At 50.4% G+C, this 22645-nt stretch overlaps 1 protein-coding gene across 1 annotated transcript in view; it reads right to left on the bottom strand.

The window, feature by feature from the left end:
• LOC311240698 (phosphoinositide 3-kinase regulatory subunit 5-like) overlaps nt 1-19235 on the bottom strand; it is a gene marked incomplete at its 5' end in the record, with an annotated part of 91754 nt that extends 72519 nt beyond the window's left edge. Inside the window, one exon of the mRNA XM_084329271.1 lies at nt 19136-19235. Within this exon, the coding sequence (XP_084185397.1) occupies nt 19136-19235 (100 nt within the window). The remainder of the gene's footprint in view (nt 1-19135) is intronic.
• Nucleotides 19236-22645: the final 3410 nt, after the last annotated feature.

Here is a 22645-nt window from a genome sequence, read left to right on the forward strand (position 1 = left end):
CCTCACTCCCTCTCTCCTCACTCCCCTCTCTCCTCACTCTCTCTCTCCTCACTCCCTCTGTCCTCACTCTCTCTCTCCTCACTTCCCCTCTGTCCTCACTCTCTCTCTCCTCACTCTCTCTGTCCTCACTCCCTCTGTCCTCTCTCTCTCTGTCCTCTCTCTCTCTGTCCTCTCTCTCTCTGTCCTCACTCTCTCTGTCCTCACTCCCTCTCTCCTCTCTCCCTCTGTCCCTCTCTCTCTCTGTCCTCTCTCTCTCTGTCCTCTCTCTCTCTGTCCTCTCTCTCTCTGTCCTCACTCCCTCTCTCCTCACTCTCTCTCCTCACTCTCTCTCTCCTCACTCTCTCTGTCCTCTCTCCCTCTCTCCTCACTCCCTCTCTCCTCACTCCCTCTGTCCTCTCTCTCTCTCTCCTCACTCCCTCTGTCCTCACTCTCTCTCTCCTCTCTCTCTCTCTCCTCACTCTCTCTGTCCTCACTCTCTCTCTCCTCTCTCTCTCTCTCCTCACTCTCTCTGTCCTCACTCCCTCTCTCCTCTCTCTCCCTCTCTCCTCACTCCCTCTGTCCTCTCTCTCTCTGTCCTCACTCCCTCTGTCCTCTCTCTCTCTCTCTCTCACTCTCTCTCTCCTCACTCCCTCTGTCCTCTCTCTCTCTCTCCTCACTCCCTCTGTCCTCTCTCTCTCTCTCCTCACTCCCTCTGTCCTCTCTCTCTCTCTCCTCACTCCCTCTGTCCTCTCTCTCTCTGTCCTCCTCACTCCCTCTGTCCTCACTGCCTCTCTCCTCTCTCTCTCTCCTCTCTCTCTCTCTCCTCACTCCCTCTGTCCTCTCTCTCTCTGTCCTCACTCCCTCTGTCCTCTCTCTCTCTGTCCTCACTCCCTCTGTCCTCTCTCTCTCTGTCCTCACTCCCTCTCTGTCCTCACTCCCTCTGTCCTCACTCCCTCTCTCCTCACTCCCTCTGTCCTCACTCCCTCTGTCCTCTCTCTCTGTCCTCACTCCCTCTCTCCTCACTCCCTCTCTCCTCACTCTCTCTCTCCTCACTCCCTCTGTCCTCACTCCCTCTGTCCTCACTCCCTCTGTCCTCACTCCCTCTCTCCTCTCTCTCTCTGTCCTCTCTCCCTCTCTCCTCACTCCCTCTGTCCTCACTCCCTCTCTCCTCACTCTCTCTGTCCTCTCTCCCTCTGTCCTCTCTCTCTCTGTCCTCTCTCCCTCTCTCCTCACTCCCTCTCTCCTCACTCCCTCTGTCCTCTCTCTCTCTGTCCTCACTCCCTCTCTCCTCTCTCTCTCTGTCCTCTCTCCCTCTCTCCTCACTCCCCTCTGTCCTCACTCCCTCTCTCCTCACTCTCTCTGTCCTCTCTCCCTCTGTCCTCTCTCTCTCTGTCCTCTCTCCCTCTCTCCTCACTCCCTCTCTCCTCACTCCCTCTGTCCTCTCTCTCTCTGTCCTCACTCCCTCTCTCCTCACTCCCTCTCTCCTCACTCCCTCTGTCCTCACTCTCTCTCTCCTCTCTCTCTCTCTCCTCACTCTCTCTGTCCTCACTCCCTCTCTCCTCTCTCTCTCTCTCCTCTCTCTCTCTCTCCTCACTCCCTCTCTCCTCACTCCCTCTGTCCTCACTCTCTCTCTCCTCACTCCCTCTCTCCTCACTCCCTCTGTCCTCTCTCTCTCTCTCCTCACTCCCTCTGTCCTCTCTCTCTCTCTCCTCACTCCCTCTGTCCCTCACTCTCTCTCTCCTCACTCTCTCTGTCCTCACTCCCTCTGTCCTCACTCTCTCTCTCCTCACTCCCCTCTCTCCTCACTCCCTCTGTCCTCTCTCTCTCTCTCCTCACTCCCTCTGTCCTCTCTCTCTCTGTCCTCTCTCTCTCTGTCCTCACCTCCCTCTGTCCTCTCTCTCTCTGTCCTCTCTCCCTCTCTCCTCACTCCTCTGTCCTCACTCCGTCTCTCCTCACTCTCTCTCTCCTCACTCCCTCTCTCCTCACTCTCTCTCTCCTCTCTCTCTCTCTCCTCACTCCCTCTGTCCTCACTCTCTCTCTCCTCACTCCCTCTGTCCTCACTCCCTCTGTCCTCACTCCCTCTGTCCTCTCTCTCTCTGTCCTCTCTCTCTCTGTCCTCTCTCTCTCTTCCTCTCTCTCTCTGTCCTCACTCCCTCTCTCCTCTCTCTCTCTCCTCTCTCTCTCTCTCCTCACTCTCTCTCTCCCTCTCTCTCTCTCTCTCCTCACTCTCTCTCCTCACTCCCTCTCTCCTCTCTCTCTCTCCCTCTCTCTCTCTCTCCACACCTCTCTCTCCTCACTCCCTCTCTCCTCACTCTCTCTCTCCTCACTCCCTCTCTCCTCACTCCCTCTCTCCTCACTCCCTCTCTCCTCACTCTCTCTCTCCTCACTCTCTCTCTCCTCACTCCCTCTCTCCTCACTCTCTCTCTCCTCTCTCTCTCTCTCCTCACTCCCTCTGTCCTCACTCTCTCTCTCCTCACTCCCTCTGTCCTCACTCCCTCTGTCCTCTCTCTCTCTCTCCTCACTCTCTCTCTCCTCACTCTCTCTCTCCTCACTCCCTCTCTCCTCACTCCCCTCTCTCCTCACTCTCTCTGTCCTCACTCCCTCTGTCCTCTCTCTCTCTCTCCTCACTCTCTCTGTCCTCACTCCCTCTCTCCTCTCTCTCTCTCCTCACTCCCTCTGTCCTCTCTCTCTCTCTCCTCACTCTCTCTGTCCTCACTCCCTCTCTCCTCACTCCCTCTGTCCTCACTCTCTCTCTCCTCACTCCCTCTGTCCTCTCTCTCTCTCTCCTCACTCTCTCTGTCCTCACTCCCTCTCTCCTCACTCCGTCTCTCCTCACTCTCTCTCTCCTCACTCCCTCTCTCCTCACTCTCTCTCTCCTCTCTCTCTCTCTCCTCACTCCCTCTGTCCTCACTCTCTCTCTCCTCACTCCCTCTCTCCTCACTCCCTCTGTCCTCTCTCTCTCTCTCCTCACTCCCTCTGTCCTCACTCTCTCTCTCCTCACACTCCCTCTGTCCTCTCTCTCTCTCTCCTCTCTCCTCTCTCCTCACTCCCTCTCTCCTCACTCTCTCTCTCCTCACTCCCTCTCTCCTCTCTCTCTCTCTCCTCACTCTCTCTGTCCTCACTCCCTCTCTCCTCACTCTCTCTGTCCTCACTCCCTCTCTCCTCTCTCTCTCTCTCCTCACTCCCTCTCTCCTCACTCTCTCTCTCCTCACTCCCTCTGTCCTCACTCCCTCTGTCCTCACTCCCTCTCTCCTCTCTCTCTCTCTCCTCACTCCCTCTCTCCTCACTCCTCTCTCTCCTCACTCCCCTCTGTCCTCACTCCCTCTGTCCTCACTCCCTCTCTCCTCACTCCCTCTCTCCTCTCTCTCTCTCTCCTCACTCCCTCTGTCTTCACTCCTCTCTCCTCACTCCCTCTCTCCTCACTCCCTCTCTCCTCTCTCTCTCTCTCCTCACTCCCTCTCTCCTCACTCTCTCTCTCCTCACTCCCTCTGTCCTCACTCCCTCTGTCCTCACTCCCTCTCTCCTCACTCCCTCTGTCCTCTCTCTCTCTCCTCACTCCCTCTCTCCTCTCTCTCTCTCTCCTCTCTCTCTCTCTCCTCTCTCTCTCTGTCCTCACTCCCTCTGTCCTCTCTCTCTCTCTCCTCACTCCCTCTCTCCTCACTCCCTCTGTCCTCTCTCTCTCTCTCCTCTCTCTCTCTCTCCTCACTCCCTCTCTCCTCACTCCCTCTGTCCTCACTCCCTCTCTCCTCACTCCCTCTCTCCTCTCTCTCTCTCTCCTCACTCCCTCTCTCCTCACTCCCTCTCTCCTCACTCTCTCTGTCCTCACTCCCTCTCTCCTCACTCCCTCTCTCCTCACTCCCTCTGTCCTCACTCCCTCTGTCCTCACTCCCTCTGTCCTCACTCCCTCTCTCCTCACTCCCTCTCTCCTCACTCCCTCTGTCCTCACTCCCTCTCTCCTCACTCCCTCTCTCCTCACTCCCTCTGTCCTCACTCCCTCTCTCCTCACTCCCTCTCTCCTCACTCCCTCTCTCCTCACTCCCTCTCTCCTCACTCCCTCTGTCCTCTCTCTCTCTCTCCTCACTCCCTCTCTCCTCACTCCCTCCTCCTCATGTGTCATCACTTTCAATTCTCTTTTAACATGTTTGTCACAAGACACAATGAGGGTCAAACTTAAGTCATGTATAACATTTAGTTTGTTAACCAAGAGTTATGTAACCATTTAGAGACTGAGTACAACGTTACTGAGGCCACGTTCACACTGACAGTCTTAGTGCCACGTTCACACTGACAGTCTTAGTGCCACGTTCACACTGACAGTCTTAGTGTTGCGTTCACACTGACAGCCTTAGTGCTGCGTTCACACTGACAGTCTTAGTGTTGCGTTCACACTGACAGCCTTAGTGCCACGTTCACACTGACAGTCTTAGTGTTGCGTTCACACTGACAGCCTTAGTGCTGCGTTCACACTGACAGTCTTAGTGCTACGTTCACACTGACAGCTTTAGTGCTGCGTTCACACTGACAGCCTTAGTGCTGCGTTCACACTGACAGTCTTAGTGCTGCGTTCACACTGACAGCCTTAGTGCTGCGTTCACACTGACAGTCTTAGTGCCACGTTCACACTGACAGTCTTAGTGTTGCGTTCACACTGACAGCTTTAGTGCTGCGTTCACACTGACAGTCTTAGTGCTGCGTTCACACTGACAGCCTTAGTGCTGCGTTCACACTGACAGTCTTAGTGCTGCGTTCACACTGACAGCCTTAGTGCTGCGTTCACACTGACAGCCTTAGTGCTGCGTTCACACTGACAGCCTTAGTGCTGCGTTCACACTGACAGCCTTAGTGCTGCGTTCACACTGACAGTCTTAGTGCTGCGTTCACACTGACAGCCTTAGTGCTGCGTTCACACTGACAGCCTTAGTGCTGCGTTCACACTGACAGCCTTAGTGCTGCGTTCACACTGACAGCCTTAGTGCTGGGTTCACACTGACAGCCTTAGTGCTGCGTTCACACTGACAGCCTTAGTGCTGCGTTCACACTGACAGCCTTAGTGCTGCGTTCACACTGACAGCCTTAGTGCTGCGTTCACACTGACAGCCTTAGTGCTGCGTTCACACTGACAGTCTTAGTGCTGCGTTCACACTGACAGTCTTAGTGCTGCGTTCACACTGACAGCCTTAGTGCTGCGTTCACACTGACAGCCTTAGTGCTGCGTTCACACTGACAGCCTTAGTGCTGCGTTCACACTGACAGCCTTAGTGCTGCGTTCACACTGACAGCCTTAGTGCTGCGTTCACACTGACAGTCTTAGTGCTGCGTTCACACTGACAGCCTTAGTGCTGCGTTCACACTGACAGTCTTAGTGCTGCGTTCACACTGACAGTCTTAGTGCTGCGTTCACACTGACAGTCTTAGTGCTGCGTTCACACTGACAGCCTTAGTGCTGCGTTCACACTGACAGCCTTAGTGCTGCGTTCACACTGACAGCCTTAGTGCTGCGTTCACACTGACAGTCTTAGTGCTGCGTTCACACTGACAGCTTTAGTGCTGCGTTCACACTGCAGGTATTAGTGCTGCGTTCACACTGACAGCCTTAGTGCTGCGTTCACACTGACAGCCTTAGTGCTGCGTTCACACTGACAGCCTTAGTGCTGCGTTCACACTGACAGTCTTAGTGCTGCGTTCACACTGACAGTCTTAGTGCTGCGTTCACACTGCAGGTATTAGTGCTGCGTTCACACTGACAGTCTTAGTGCTGCGTTCACACTGACAGCCTTAGTGCTGCGTTCACACTGACAGCCTTAGTGCGGCGTTCACACTGACAGCCTTAGTGCTGCGTTCACACTGACAGCCTTAGTGCTGCGTTCACACTGACAGCCTTAGTGCTGCGTTCACACTGACAGCCTTAGTGCTGCATTCACACTGACAGTCTTAGTGCTGCGTTCACACTGACAGTCTTAGTGCGGCGTTCACACTGACAGCCTTAGTGCTGCGTTCACACTGACAGCCTTAGTGCTGCGTTCACACTGACAGTCTTAGTGCTGCGTTCACACTGACAGCCTTAGTGCTGCGTTCACACTGACAGTCTTAGTGCTGCGTTCACACTGACAGCCTTAGTGCTGCGTTCACACTGCAGGTATTAGTGCTGCGTTCACACTGACAGTCTTAGTGCTGCGTTCACACTGACAGTCTTAGTGCTGCGTTCACACTGACAGTCTTAGTGCTGCGTTCACACTGACAGTCTTAGTGCTGCGTTCACACTGACAGTCTTAGTGCTGCGTTCACACTGACAGTCTTAGTGCTGCGTTCACACTGACAGCCTTAGTGCTGCGTTCACACTGACAGCCTTAGTGCTGCGTTCACACTGACAGCCTTAGTGCTGCGTTCACACTGACAGCCTTAGTGCTGCGTTCACACTGACAGCCTTAGTGCTGCATTCACACTGACAGTCTTAGTGCTGCGTTCACACTGACAGTCTTGGTGCTGCGTTCACACTGACAGCCTTAGTGCTGCGTTCATACTGACAGTCTTAGTGTTGCGTTCACACTGCAGGTATTAGTGCTGCGTTCACACTGCAGGTATTAGTGCTGCGTTCACACTGACAGCCTTAGTGCTGCGTTCACACTGACAGTCTTAGTGCTGCGTTCACACTGACAGCCTTAGTGCTGCGTTCACACTGAAAGCCTTAGTGCTGCGTTCACACTGACAGCCTTAGCGCTGCGTTCACACTGACAGCCTTAGTGCTGCGTTCACACTGACAGCCTTAGTGTTGCGTTCACACTGACAGCCTTAGTGCTGCGTTCACACTGACAGCCTTAGCGCTGCGTTCACACTGACAGCCTTAGTGCTGCGTTCACACTGACAGCCTTAGTGCTGCGTTCACACTGACAGTCTTAGTGCTGCGTTCACACTGACAGCCTTAGTGCTGCGTTCACACTGACAGCCTTAGTGCTGCGTTCACACTGACAGCCTTAGTGCTGCGTTCACACTGACAGTCTTAGTGCTGCGTTCACACTGACAGCCTTAGTGCTGCGTTCACACTGACAGTCTTAGTGCTGCGTTCACACTGACAGTCTTAGTGCTGCGTTCACTCTGACAGCCTTCGTGCTGCGTTCACACTGACAGCCTTAGTGCTGCGTTCACACTGACAGCCTTAGTGCTGCGTTCACACTGACAGTCTTAGTGCTGCGTTCACACTGACAGTCTTAGTGCTGCGTTCACACTGACAGTCTTAGTGCTGCGTTCACACTGACAGCCTTAGTGCTGCGTTCACACTGACAGCCTTAGTGCTGCGTTCACACTGACAGCCTTAGTGCTGCGTTCACACTGACAGCCTTAGTGCTGCGTTCACACTGACAGCCTTAGTGCTGCATTCACACTGACAGTCTTAGTGCTGCGTTCACACTGACAGTCTTGGTGCTGCGTTCACACTGACAGCCTTAGTGCTGCGTTCATACTGACAGTCTTAGTGTTGCGTTCACACTGCAGGTATTAGTGCTGCGTTCACACTGCAGGTATTAGTGCTGCGTTCACACTGACAGCCTTAGTGCTGCGTTCACACTGACAGTCTTAGTGCTGCGTTCACACTGACAGCCTTAGTGCTGCGTTCACACTGAAAGCCTTAGTGCTGCGTTCACACTGACAGCCTTAGCGCTGCGTTCACACTGACAGCCTTAGTGCTGCGTTCACACTGACAGCCTTAGTGTTGCGTTCACACTGACAGCCTTAGTGCTGCGTTCACACTGACAGCCTTAGCGCTGCGTTCACACTGACAGCCTTAGTGCTGCGTTCACACTGACAGCCTTAGTGCTGCGTTCACACTGACAGTCTTAGTGCTGCGTTCACACTGACAGCCTTAGTGCTGCGTTCACACTGACAGCCTTAGTGCTGCGTTCACACTGACAGCCTTAGTGCTGCGTTCACACTGACAGTCTTAGTGCTGCGTTCACACTGACAGCCTTAGTGCTGCGTTCACACTGACAGTCTTAGTGCTGCGTTCACACTGACAGTCTTAGTGCTGCGTTCACTCTGACAGCCTTCGTGCTGCGTTCACACTGACAGCCTTAGTGCTGCGTTCACACTGACAGCCTTAGTGCTGCGTTCACACTGACAGCCTTAGTGCTGCGTTCACACTGACAGCCTTAGTGCTGCGTTCACACTGACAGCCTTAGTGCTGCGTTCACACTGACAGCCTTAGTGCTGCGTTCACACTGACAGCCTTAGTGCTGCGTTCACACTGACAGCCTCAGTGCTGCGTTCACACTGACAGTCTTAGTGTTGCGTTCACACTGACAGTCTTAGTGCTGCGTTCACACTGACAGCCTTAGTGCTGCGTTCACACTGACAGCCTTAGTGCTGCATTCACACTGACAGTCTTAGTGCTGCGTTCACACTGACAGTCTTAGTGCGGCGTTCACACTGACAGCCTTAGTGCTGCGTTCACACTGACAGCCTTAGTGCTGCGTTCACACTGACAGCCTTAGTGCTGCGTTCACACTGACAGTCTTAGTGCTGCGTTCACACTGACAGCCTTAGTGCTGCGTTCACACTGACAGCCTTAGTGCTGCGTTCACACTGACAGCCTTAGTGCTGCGTTCACACTGACAGCCTTAGTGCTGGGTTCACACTGACAGCCTTAGTGCTGCGTTCACACTGACAGCCTTAGTGCTGCGTTCACACTGACAGCCTTAGTGCTGCGTTCACACTGACAGCCTTAGTGCTGCGTTCACACTGACAGCCTTAGTGCTGCGTTCACACTGACAGTCTTAGTGCTGCGTTCACACTGACAGTCTTAGTGCTGCGTTCACACTGACAGCCTTAGTGCTGCGTTCACACTGACAGCCTTAGTGCTGCGTTCACACTGACAGCCTTAGTGCTGCGTTCACACTGACAGCCTTAGTGCTGCGTTCACACTGACAGCCTTAGTGCTGCGTTCACACTGACAGTCTTAGTGCTGCGTTCACACTGACAGCCTTAGTGCTGCGTTCACACTGACAGTCTTAGTGCTGCGTTCACACTGACAGTCTTAGTGCTGCGTTCACACTGACAGTCTTAGTGCTGCGTTCACACTGACAGCCTTAGTGCTGCGTTCACACTGACAGCCTTAGTGCTGCGTTCACACTGACAGCCTTAGTGCTGCGTTCACACTGACAGTCTTAGTGCTGCGTTCACACTGACAGCTTTAGTGCTGCGTTCACACTGCAGGTATTAGTGCTGCGTTCACACTGACAGCCTTAGTGCTGCGTTCACACTGACAGCCTTAGTGCTGCGTTCACACTGACAGCCTTAGTGCTGCGTTCACACTGACAGTCTTAGTGCTGCGTTCACACTGACAGTCTTAGTGCTGCGTTCACACTGCAGGTATTAGTGCTGCGTTCACACTGACAGTCTTAGTGCTGCGTTCACACTGACAGCCTTAGTGCTGCGTTCACACTGACAGCCTTAGTGCGGCGTTCACACTGACAGTCTTAGTGCTGCGTTCACACTGACAGCCTTAGTGCTGCGTTCACACTGACAGCCTTAGTGCGGCGTTCACACTGACAGCCTTAGTGCTGCGTTCACACTGACAGCCTTAGTGCTGCGTTCACACTGACAGCCTTAGTGCTGCGTTCACACTGACAGCCTTAGTGCTGCATTCACACTGACAGTCTTAGTGCTGCGTTCACACTGACAGTCTTAGTGCGGCGTTCACACTGACAGCCTTAGTGCTGCGTTCACACTGACAGCCTTAGTGCTGCGTTCACACTGACAGTCTTAGTGCTGCGTTCACACTGACAGCCTTAGTGCTGCGTTCACACTGACAGTCTTAGTGCTGCGTTCACACTGACAGCCTTAGTGCTGCGTTCACACTGCAGGTATTAGTGCTGCGTTCACACTGACAGTCTTAGTGCTGCGTTCACACTGACAGTCTTAGTGCTGCGTTCACACTGACAGTCTTAGTGCTGCGTTCACACTGACAGTCTTAGTGCTGCGTTCACACTGACAGTCTTAGTGCTGCGTTCACACTGACAGTCTTAGTGCTGCGTTCACACTGACAGCCTTAGTGCTGCGTTCACACTGACAGCCTTAGTGCTGCGTTCACACTGACAGCCTTAGTGCTGCGTTCACACTGACAGCCTTAGTGCTGCGTTCACACTCACAGCCTTAGTGCTGCATTCACACTGACAGTCTTAGTGCTGCGTTCACACTGACAGTCTTGGTGCTGCGTTCACACTGACAGCCTTAGTGCTGCGTTCATACTGACAGTCTTAGTGTTGCGTTCACACTGCAGGTATTAGTGCTGCGTTCACACTGCAGGTATTAGTGCTGCGTTCACACTGACAGCCTTAGTGCTGCGTTCACACTGACAGTCTTAGTGCTGCGTTCACACTGACAGCCTTAGTGCTGCGTTCACACTGAAAGCCTTAGTGCTGCGTTCACACTGACAGCCTTAGCGCTGCGTTCACACTGACAGCCTTAGTGCTGCGTTCACACTGACAGCCTTAGTGTTGCGTTCACACTGACAGCCTTAGTGCTGCGTTCACACTGACAGCCTTAGCGCTGCGTTCACACTGACAGCCTTAGTGCTGCGTTCACACTGACAGCCTTAGTGCTGCGTTCACACTGACAGTCTTAGTGCTGCGTTCACACTGACAGCCTTAGTGCTGCGTTCACACTGACAGCCTTAGTGCTGCGTTCACACTGACAGCCTTAGTGCTGCGTTCACACTGACAGTCTTAGTGCTGCGTTCACACTGACAGCCTTAGTGCTGCGTTCACACTGACAGTCTTAGTGCTGCGTTCACACTGACAGTCTTAGTGCTGCGTTCACTCTGACAGCCTTCGTGCTGCGTTCACACTGACAGCCTTAGTGCTGCGTTCACACTGACAGCCTTAGTGCTGCGTTCACACTGACAGCCTTAGTGCTGCGTTCACACTGACAGCCTTAGTGCTGCGTTCACACTGACAGCCTTAGTGCTGCGTTCACACTGACAGCCTTAGTGCTGCGTTCACACTGACAGCCTTAGTGCTGCGTTCACACTGACAGCCTCAGTGCTGCGTTCACACTGACAGTCTTAGTGCTGCGTTCACACTGACAGCCTTCGTGCTGCGTTCACACTGACAGTCTTAGTGCTGCGTTCACACTGACAGCCTTAGTGCTGCGTTCACACTGACAGTCTCAGTGCTACGTTCACACTGACAGCCTTAGTGTTGCGTTCACACTGACAGCCTTAGTGCTGCGTTCACACTGACAGCCTTAGTGCTGCGTTCACACTGACAGCCTTAGTGCTGCGTTCACACTGACAGTCTTAGTGTTGCGTTCACACTGACAGTCTTAGTGCTGCGTTCACACTGACAGTCTTAGTGCTGCGTTCACACTGACAGCCTTAGTGCTGCGTTCACACTGACAGCCTTAGTGCTGCGTTCACACTGACAGCCTTAGTGCTGCGTTCACACTGACAGCCTTAGTGCTGCGTTCACACTGACAGTCTTAGTGCTGCGTTCACACTGACAGCCTTAGTGCTGCGTTCACACTGACAGTCTTAGTGCTGCGTTCACACTGACAGCCTTAGTGCTGCGTTCACACTGACAGCCTTAGTGCTGCGTTCACACTGACAGTCTTAGTGTTGCGTTCACACTGACAGCCTTAGTGCTGCGTTCACACTGACAGTCTTAGTGTTGCGTTCACACTGCAGGTATTAGTGCTGCGTTCACACTGACAGCCTTAGTGCTGCGTTCACACTGACAGCCTTCGTGCTGCGTTCACACTGACAGCCTTAGTGCTGCGTTCACACTGACAGCCTTCGTGCTGCGTTCACACTGACAGCCTTCGTGCTGCGTTCACACTGACAGTCTTAGTGCTGCGTTCACACTGCAGGTATTAGTGCTGCGTTCACACTGACAGCCTTAGTGCTGCGTTCACACTGACAGCCTTCGTGCTGCGTTCACACTGACAGCCTTAGTGCTGCGTTCACACTGACAGCCTTAGTGCTGCGTTCACACTGACAGCCTTAGTGCTGCGTTCACACTGACAGTCTTAGTGCTGCGTTCACACTGACAGCTTTAGTGCTGCGTTCACACTGCAGGTATTAGTGCTGCGTTCACACTGACAGCCTTAGTGCTGCGTTCACACTGACAGTCTTAGTGCTGCGTTCACACTGACAGCCTTAGTGCTGCGTTCACACTGACAGTCTTAGTGCTGCGTTCACACTGACAGCCTTAGTGCTGCGTTCACACTGACAGCCTTAGTGCTGCGTTCACACTGAGTCTTAGTGCGGCGTTCACACTGACAGTCTTAGTGCTGCGTTCACACTGACAGCCTTAGTGCTGCGTTCACACTGACAGTCTTAGTGCTGCGTTCACACTGACAGCCTTAGTGCTGCGTTCACACTGACAGCCTTAGTGCTGCGTTCACACTGACAGCCTTAGTGCTGCGTTCACACTGACAGCCTTAGTGCTGCGTTCACACTGACAGCCTTAGTGTTGCGTTCACACTGACAGCCTTAGTGCTGCGTTCACACTGACAGCCTTAGTGCTGCGTTCACACTGACAGTCTTAGTGCTGCGTTCACACTGACAGCCTTAGTGCTGCGTTCACACTGACAGCCTTAGTGCTGCGTTCACACTGACAGCCTTAGTGCTGCGTTCACACTGACAGCCTTAGTGCTGCGTTCACACTGACAGCCTTAGTGCTGCGTTCACACTGACAGCCTTAGTGCTGCGTTCACACTGACAGTCTTAGTGCTGCGTTCACACTGACAGTCTTAGTGCTGCGTTCACACTGACAGCCTTAGTGCTGCGTTCACACTGACAGCCTTAGTGCTGCGTTCACACTGACAGTCTTAGTGCTGCGTTCACACTGACAGCCTTAGTGCTGCGTTCACACTGACAGCTTTAGTGCTGCGTTCACACTGACAGTCTTAGTGCTGCGTTCACACTGACAGCTTTAGTGCTGCGTTCACACTGACAGCTTTAGTGCTGCGTTCACACTGACAGTCTTAGTGCTGCGTTCACACTGACAGCCTTAGTGTTGCGTTCACACTGACAGCCTTAGTGCTGCGTTCACACTGACAGCCTTAGTGCTGCGTTCACACTGACAGTCTTAGTGCTGCGTTCACACTGACAGCCTTAGTGCTGCGTTCACACTGACAGTCTTAGTGCTGCGTTCACACTGACAGTCTTAGTGCTGCGTTCACACTGACAGCCTTAGTGCTGCGTTCACACTGACAGCCTTAGTGCTGCGTTCACACTGACAGCCTTAGTGCTGCGTTCACACTGACAGCTTTAGTGCTGCGTTCACACTGACAGCTTTAGTGCTGCGTTCACACTGACAGTCTTAGTGCTGCGTTCACACTGACAGTCTTAGTGCTGCGTTCACACTGACAGCCTTAGTGCTGCGTTCACACTGACAGTCTTAGTGCTGCGTTCACACTGACAGTCTTAGTGCTGCGTTCACACTGACAGCCTTAGTGCTGCGTTCACACTGACAGCCTTAGTGCTGCGTTCACACTGACAGCCTTAGTGCTGCGTTCACACTGACAGTCTTAGTGCTGCGTTCACACTGACAGCCTTAGTGCTGCGTTCACACTGACAGTCTTAGTGCTGCGTTCACACTGACAGCCTTAGTGCTGCGTTCACACTGACAGCCTTAGTGCTGCGTTCACACTGACAGCCTTAGTGCTGCGTTCACACTGACAGCCTTAGTGCTGCGTTCACACTGACAGCCTTAGTGCTGCGTTCACACTGACAGTCTTAGTGCTGCGTTCACACTGACAGCCTTAGTGCTGCGTTCACACTGACAGCCTTAGTGCTGCGTTCACACTGACAGCCTTAGTGTTGCGTTCACACTGAGTCTTAGTGCTGCGTTCACACTGACAGCCTTAGTGCTGCGTTCACACTGACAGTCTTAGTGCTGCGTTCACACTGACAGCCTTAGTGCTGCGTTCACACTGACAGCCTTAGTGCTGCGTTCACACTGACAGTCTTAGTGCTGCGTTCACACTGACAGCCTTAGTGCTGCGTTCACACTGACAGTCTTAGTGCTGCGTTCACACTGACAGCCTTAGTGCTGCGTTCACACTGACAGCCTTAGTGCTGCGTTCACACTGACAGCCTTAGTGCTGCGTTCACACTGACAGTCTTAGTGCTGCGTTCACACTGACAGCCTTAGTGCTGCGTTCACACTGACAGCCTTAGTGCTGCGTTCACACTGACAGCCTTAGTGCTGCGTTCACACTGCAGGTCTCAGTGCTGCGTTCACACTGACAGCCTTAGTGCTGCGTTCACACTGACAGTCTTAGTGCTGCGTTCACACTGACAGTCTTAGTGCTGCGTTCACACTGACAGTCTTAGTGCTGCGTTCACACTGACAGCCTTAGTGCTGCGTTCACACTGACAGTCTTAGTGCTGCGTTCACACTGACAGTCTTAGTGCTGCGTTCACACTGACAGCCTTAGTGCTGCGTTCACACTGACAGCCTTAGTGCTGCGTTCACACTGACAGCCTTAGTGCTGCGTTCACACTGACAGCCTTAGTGCTGCGTTCACACTGACAGCCTTAGTGCTGCGTTCACACTGACAGCCGTAGTGCTGCGTTCACACTGACAGTCTTAGTGCTGCGTTCACACTGACAGCCTTAGTGCTGCGTTCACACTGACAGCCTTAGTGCTGCGTTCACACTGACAGCTTTAGTGCTGCGTTCACACTGACAGCCTTAGTGCTGCGTTCACACTGACAGTCTTAGTGCTGCGTTCACACTGACAGCCTTAGTGCTGCGTTCACACTGACAGTCTTAGTGCTGCGTTCACACTGACAGTCTTAGTGCTGCGTTCACACTGACAGCCTTAGTGCTGCGTTCACACTGACAGTCTTAGTGCTGCGTTCACACTGACAGCCTTAGTGCTGCGTTCACACTGACAGCCTTAGCGCTGCGTTCACACTGACAGCCTTAGCGCTGCGTTCACACTGACAGCCTTAGTGCTGCGTTCACACTGACAGCCTTAGTGCTGCGTTCACACTGACAGTCTTAGTGCTGCGTTCACACTGACAGCTTTAGTGCTGCGTTCACACTGACAGTCTTAGTGCTGCGTTCACACTGACAGCCTCAGTGCTGCGTTCACACTGACAGCCTTAGTGCTACATTCTGACTTATTGCTCAGATCTGATTTTTTGTTTGTCTGTTCACATTCTTTTTTAAATGTGGCCAAGATCAGATTCCTGCATGTGATGATAATGGGGGCGAGGAGGAGGTGAAAGAGAGACCTTTCTTCTTTCAATATGCTTTAATAAAACACAGAGCGGTTATGATACATCCCCTCACGTTTTGCTTGTACAGAAGTATCACCTCAAATAGGTAAACACCTCCCTGTCCCTCCACTGACCACCTCCATCACAGCTGTCTTCCATGTCTGTATCCACTGACCACCTCCACCACAGCTGTCTTCATGTCTGTATCCACTGACCACCTCCATCACAGCTGTCCTCCATGTCTGTATCCACTGACCACCTCCATCACAGCTGTCTTCCATGTCTGTATCCACTGACCACCTCCATCACAGCTGTCTTCATGTCTGTATCCACTGACCACCTCCATCACAGCTGTCTTCCATGTCTGTATCCACTGACCACCTCCACCACAGCTGTCTTCATGTCTGTATCCACTGACCACCTCCATCACAGCTGTCTTCCATGTCTGTATCCACTGACCACCTCCACCACAGCTGTCTTCCATGTCTGTATCCACTGACCACCTCCATCACAGCTGTCTTCATGTCTGTATCCACTGACCACCTCCATCACAGCTGTCTTCCATGTCTGTATCCACTGACCACCTCCATCACAGCTGTCTTCCATGTCTGTATCCACTGACCACCTCCATCACAGCTGTCTTTATGTCTGTATCCACTGACCACCTCCATCACAGCTGTCTTCATGTCTGTATCCACTGACCACTTCCATCACAGCTGTCTTCATGTCTGTATCCACTGACCACCTCCATCACAGCTGTCCTCCATGTCTGTATCCACTGACCACCTCCATCACAGCTGTCCTCCATGTCTGTATCCACTGACCACCTCCATCACAGCTGTCTTCCATGTCTGTATCCACTGACCACCTCCATCACAGCTGTCTTCATGTCTGTATCCACTGACCACCTCCATCACAGCTGTCTTCATGTCTGTATCCACTGACCACCTCCATCACAGCTGTCTTCCATGTCTGTATCCACTGACCACCTCCATCACAGCTGTCCTCCATGTCTGTATCCACTGACCACCTCCATCACAGCTGTCCTCCATGTCTGTATCCACTGACCACCTCCATCACAGCTGTCTTCCATGTCTGTATCCACTGACCACCTCCACCACAGCTGTCCTCCATGTCTTTATCCACTGGCCACCTCCATCACAGCTGTCCTCCATGTCTGTATCCACTGACCACCTCCACCACAGCTGTCTTCCATGTCTGTATCCACTGACCACCTCCATCACAGCTGTCCTCCATGTCTGTATCCACTGACCACCTCCATCACAGCTGTCCTCCATGTCTGTATCCACTGACCACCTCCATCACAGCTGTCCTCCATGTCTGTATCCACTGACCACCTCCACCACAGCTGTCTTCCATGTCTGTATCCACTGACCACCTCCATCACAGCTGTCTTCATGTCTGTATCCACTGACCACCTCCATCACAGCTGTCTTCCATGTCTGTATCCACTGACCACCTCCATCACAGCTGTCCTCCATGTCTGTATCCACTGACCACCTCCATCACAGCTGTCTTCCATGTCTGTATCCACTGACCACCTCCACCACAGCTGTCCTCCATGTCTGTATCCACTGACCACCTCCATCACAGCTGTCCTCCATGTCTGTATCCACTGACCACCTCCACCACAGCTGTCTTCCATGTCTGTATCCACTGACCACCTCCATCACAGCTGTCTTCCATGTCTGTATCCACTGACCACCTCCATCACAGCTGTCTTCCATGTCTGTATCCACTGACCACCTCCATCACAGCTGTCTTCATGTCTGTATCCACTGACCACCTCCATCACAGCTGTCTTCCATGTCTGTATCCACTGACCACCTCCATCACAGCTGTCCTCCATGTCTGTATCCACTGACCACCTCCATCACAGCTGTCCTCCATGTCTGTATCCACTGACCACCTCCACCACAGCTGTCTTCCATGTCTGTATCCACTGACCACCTCCACCACAGCTGTCTTCCATGTCTGTATTCACAGAGTGACTCCCGCCACAGAATTGTGATGAATGTCGATCTAGAGCAGCGGTTCCCAAACTGTGGTGCGCGAGTGCCCTCTTGGGGGTGTGTGACATGAAAAGGCTAATGGCGGTGCTATGGTGTTATTTTACTAATAAATATAACTAATATACATTATTTCAAATGGGGATTTTCACTGTGTAAATCATGAAATTTACGAAACTTTTAAATAAAAAAACGTACGCTTTAATAATGATAATAATTTAAGAAAAGATGTATCCAAAATGCACTTTACTGCCTGCCAAAATGCCATAGGCGCGCGTCTGGGACCGGTGTGCTATTATTGTGGCAGTGTATATTATGCTCATGTGTTTCCCTACACTTCATGCGTTCTTGGAGGGAAACTAAGTTGTCGTGGGTGAACCTGTAAAAAGCCTAACAACAGAAGACCTCAACCAACTCGCTGAGCAGCCACGGACATATTTCCCACCTATGGATGCATCTCAGACGTGGATTCAACCCATTTGAAGTTTCCCCTCCTGTCCCACAACTGTCACTACAACCGCAGCAACAGCTGATCGACCATCTGATGGAGCATCATACCTGGCAATGCAAGCCGCGAGGCTGGATTCTCTGCTCACAGCAGTGAAGGCAAAATATCGCCAGACTGCATGATGTTGAGAAGGACTTCAATTGCCAAATCACCAAACTTCGCAGAGCTTTGTGCACAGATGCAGGCCCATCTGTAGCATTAAGCCGAGAGACGAGGGCAAAGTGCCGCGATGTGCGCTCGAGTGCATGACGGTCCGCCCGGGCTGTCCGGTAAACGAGGGTAAGTAATTAACCATCAATATTATTATTGCTACCAGGTTAGTGCTGGTTTTAATATATTAATAAAAAAAATTAAACACAGGTAGAACATGACTCCACATAACAGAGAAAACAACACAAACCCAAGCCAAAGCAATTGCAATTATGATTAATCTCAGGCCTATATTGGGATTAATCATGCCTTTCTCTCGCGCTCTCTCTCTCTCCCTTCCACTCCCTCTCTCTGCCCCCTCGCTCTCTCTTTCTGCAGGCCACTGCACTTGAAAATCCATGAAAATGCGTTTAGTTTTTTGGCCAATCTGTTTCTGAGTCTATGCATGTAATTCTCATTTTGTTCTTTCGTGTGGTGAAGTATTTTATTTTTGTCATAGGCCTACTGCACTTATGTGTTCTTATTGGATTAAAAACATGATGCCTTTAGTGCGTCTATGAATAGACTGTGTTGTCTTTTTTATGTTGGGCATTGGGGGGGGGGGGGGGTCAGCTAGGTCGGGAGGTGACGGGGGGGTGTGCATGGCCAAAAAGGTTTGGGGGAACCGCTGATCTAGACTGAGTGACGTAAAATTCGCATGAATTCTGATATGACTGTTCAGACTGAGGTCGCATTGCAAAAAAAATTATTTTACCTGTATCTGACTTAGTACCACATTATGAAAGTTGCCCAAATCAGAATTGAAAAGATCAGATTCCATGTGATTTGTGCCGTTCACACTGAAGGAATCACATCACCATCTAAATTTAAATTAAAACTGAAATTAGAAATTAGACTTTCAACATATACTCTTATTGTTGCAACATATACATTTTACTTGGGATGCAATAGAGACCCTAAGAGATGCAATTGGTGGTCAACAGCATTATTGTATGCTTAGGTGTATGCAGCAATATGAACATGAAATTAACTACTGCCACATTCTTAAAAACTGTGATAGAAACCTATACAGTGTTTTGGAGAATCAACAGTATAGTGCATCAATATTTTCTTACCTCACTAGTTTCACCATAAGATTTGTACTTAAAAAGATAGTACGTCTGTAAGAAGCGGGTATAATACAGTAGATATGTATCATGTCAAGGTGAGGTAAGTCAGCAGGAGGTTATAGACAGGGGTGACCTACCGTTCCACAGCTCTTTGTTAGGGGAGTGGTGACCCAGGCCGTACAGGCAGCGCTCCAAGGCATGGTGGATACGGTCCTCTGTGCACGAGCTCTGCTCCATCTCAGACCATCCTCTACACAGAGGCACAACAACCACAGAAAGATGCCGTTGGCAAACTGATACTAAATATCAGAAGTGTTACACAGAGTTGCTTCCCCCATTCTCTGACCTATAATGTCGGTTTGGATACTTCCAGGTCGTCAGTGCTTGTATCACTTCCTTAAATCCCCGCTGTTCCCTTCCTAAGGAGCAGCAGTCGAATAGGATAAAAAGCCTCAGATAAAAAAGTCTTAGCTCATGCCAGTGTGGAGGTGCAAACAGAAGTGGTGCCAATGGAAAGAATATAGTCAACTGCTTCCTACCAGAAGCAGTGAGTCATGGGCTGTGTGAGGAGGAGCGGCAGGACATGAGCTGGTTGAAGGAGGCAGCCACGACTTCCACTTTTTCATTCTTAAATTCAGCTAGCGTGACACCAAAGGCTTGATGTGACTCAGAGCCCCCATATTATCTCTTAATCTTAAAGCTGCAGTAGGCAACTTAGGTGATAGATAGTAGACAGCTAGAAAGAACTGTACGCACGGCGTCAACAATCATTGGCTGTGATCTTCCTTCTGTGGCCTCTATATATGCCACACACATCAGGCGGAAAGGGGAGGTGATCGGTGACCCCTCTCACCCTGCTTACTACCTCTTTAACCCCCTTCCCTCTGGTAGAAGACTCCAAAGTCTCAGGTGTAGGACATTCTCGTTTTAAGAATAGCACATATCCCGAGAACTAGCCAACAGGCACTTTAAGGCAATATGCACTTTAAATGGAGCACTGAGCTCTTTTATGCACTGTAGCATTTTTTTTTATGATGGAAAAATGAAATACTTCGACTTCAGGGATTGCATTGTATGTATTCTTGTATGTTTTTATATTGTATGTTTTTATACTGTATGTTCTTTCCACTGCTTTATGATGAAATTAGCATTTGCACCGAGACAAATCCCAATTGACCATGTGTTGAAATGGCAATGGCTGCTTTTTTTTAAATGGCTGCTTTTTTATATAGCGCTTTTATCCAAAGCGGTTTACAATTTTGTTACTCACATTTTACCCATTCACTCACACACCGACGGCGGAGGCAACCATGCAAGGTGCCAACCAGCTCACCAGGAGCAATTAGGGGTTAAGTGTCTTGCTCAAGGACACATCGACACGCTGCCCGGGAGAAGCGGGAATCGAGCCGGGAGCCTCCGGATTGCCAGACTGCTCTACCAGCGGAGCCACTGTCGCATCTATCTATCTATCTATCTATCTATCGATCTATCGATCTATCGATCTATCTATCTATCTATCTATCTATCTATCTATCTATCTATCTATCTATCTATCTATCTATCTATCTATCTATCTATCTATCTATCTATCTATCTATCTATCTATCTATCTATCTATCTATCTATCTATCTATGAACAGGGCAGCACGGTTGGTACTGGGCTGCTCACTAAGGTCTAATGTGAGCCGTATGCATGCCCGCCTCTCTTGGCTTAACGTTGAAAATAGATTGTCTTTTAATATACTTGTGCTGTTCAAGTTGGTCATGAGCAGTAAGACTCCTGTTTTTATACATAATCAGATTGTTTTTAGTAATACTGTGCACGAGCATTACACTAGAGGTTCCAGTAGTGGGCAGCTTGAATTGCCAGGTCCTAGAACCAGCGCTCTGGGGAGATCTTTTATTTTTAGAGCATTAACTCTGTGGAATGGCCTGCCTCGGAACCTCTGCTGCATTTACAGTAGGTTCACTTTTAAAAAGAATCTTAAATTGTTTTTAAATTGTTTTTAACACTGTAAAGTGGTTTTTTGTTTTTGTTTTACACTAATGTAATTTTAGAATTGTTACAGTAGGTTCATTATGCATTGTGTGTACTGACTTTTAATAATTTTGTTTTTTTGCAATGGTGATTGTTTTTGTGTTTTTTTGTGTGTGGACCCCAGGAAGACTAGCTGGTTGCTATCGCACCAGCTAATGGGGATCCCTAATAAAATCAAATCAAATCAAATCTATGAATGAATGAATGAATGAATGAATGAATGAATGAATGAATGAATGAATGAATGAATGAATGAATTTATTCACACACACACAGTCACACACGATACATTTACATGTGAGTATCCTCATGTGATATCATTGTCGCAAATTGTGTGCATGTGCCAGGTCTCCCAAGAAGCTATTTAAAGCTTTTGGAGGGAGCCTGAACACAGATACAAACAGAATATAAACAACAAAACAATAACAAAAAACAAAACAAAACAAAACAATACAACGTGGGTAGGTTTACACACCTACCTACTAACTGACATATAACAGAGATACATAATACAGACAATTTTATTCCTAAGTTATCATTTTAATTAGAGATATGATTTTAGCAGTTCCTCTTTCAGTGATTTTTTAAAGGTTTTAAAGGTATTAGTCATTTTTAGATTTTCGTCAAGCTTGTTCCAGATCTGTGGACCCCTGCATGCTATGCTTAGGCTAGCACAATTGAGCCTTCTCCTCTTGCCAGATATAAGATGCTTATGTCTTGTGTTGTGGATGTGCAGTGGTTGGCAGACTGGGACAAGCTCAGACAGTCTGTGATTCATGTTGTTGACAACTTGATACATAATTGATGCGTTTTGATGAATGTTAAATTCAGCGAGCCTCAGGAGACCAAAGCGATGGAACAGAGGCTTTGAGGGCGCTCTATACCCGGACCATGACAGCACTCGTAGTACCCTCTTTTGTAGGCTTTCTAGTTTCTTGAGATGGCTGGGGTATGTGTTGCACCATATGACGTTACAGTAATTAATGAGGGGTTCAAACAGGGTTTTGTATAAAGTGAGAAGGGCAGGTGTTACAAAGGATCAGATTAAACCGAATATATATATTTATTGATTGATATATATTGCATAGTATTTGTATATCGTTTGATATCCCTTGTATATTCCTTGTACATATACACGGAATATCCCTTTAGCCTAGTGCAGACCATAATATTTCATTCTCCTATTGGACAGCGGTCCACAGGCGCCAGGGCCGTGCCTCCAGAGTCAGGTTCAAAGCCACCGTCACGACATGTCTGTACATGCCCGGCCTTGCCCAGGAATACGAGACAGAAATGAGGTTGGCACTAGATTGTTCGCCGTGCATATAAATATGGCGCAGGTGAATACAGAAGTAGAGTTACCCAATAAGTTGAAGCCTCACCCACGATACTCCGTGCGGTGAAGTATGGCCTGTTTGGCCCCAAAATAGAGCATTGAGACCGCGTGCGAATTAATAACTGAATTGTCAGAGTTTGGCGCTATACCGTCGAGTGCGACATATTTCTATTAAGTCAGTAATAGTCTATTTGTGTATAGTGTATCGTGCGGCTAAAGTTCTACAGTGACCAGCATCACCAACGCTTCCTCGTACCAGCTAGAGTGCTTATC

The sequence above is a fragment of the Notolepis coatsorum genome (genome assembly GCF_963971535.1).
Source record: "Notolepis coatsorum genome assembly, chromosome: 14".
NCBI classification, from domain to species: Eukaryota; Metazoa; Chordata; class Actinopteri; order Aulopiformes; family Paralepididae; genus Notolepis; species Notolepis coatsorum.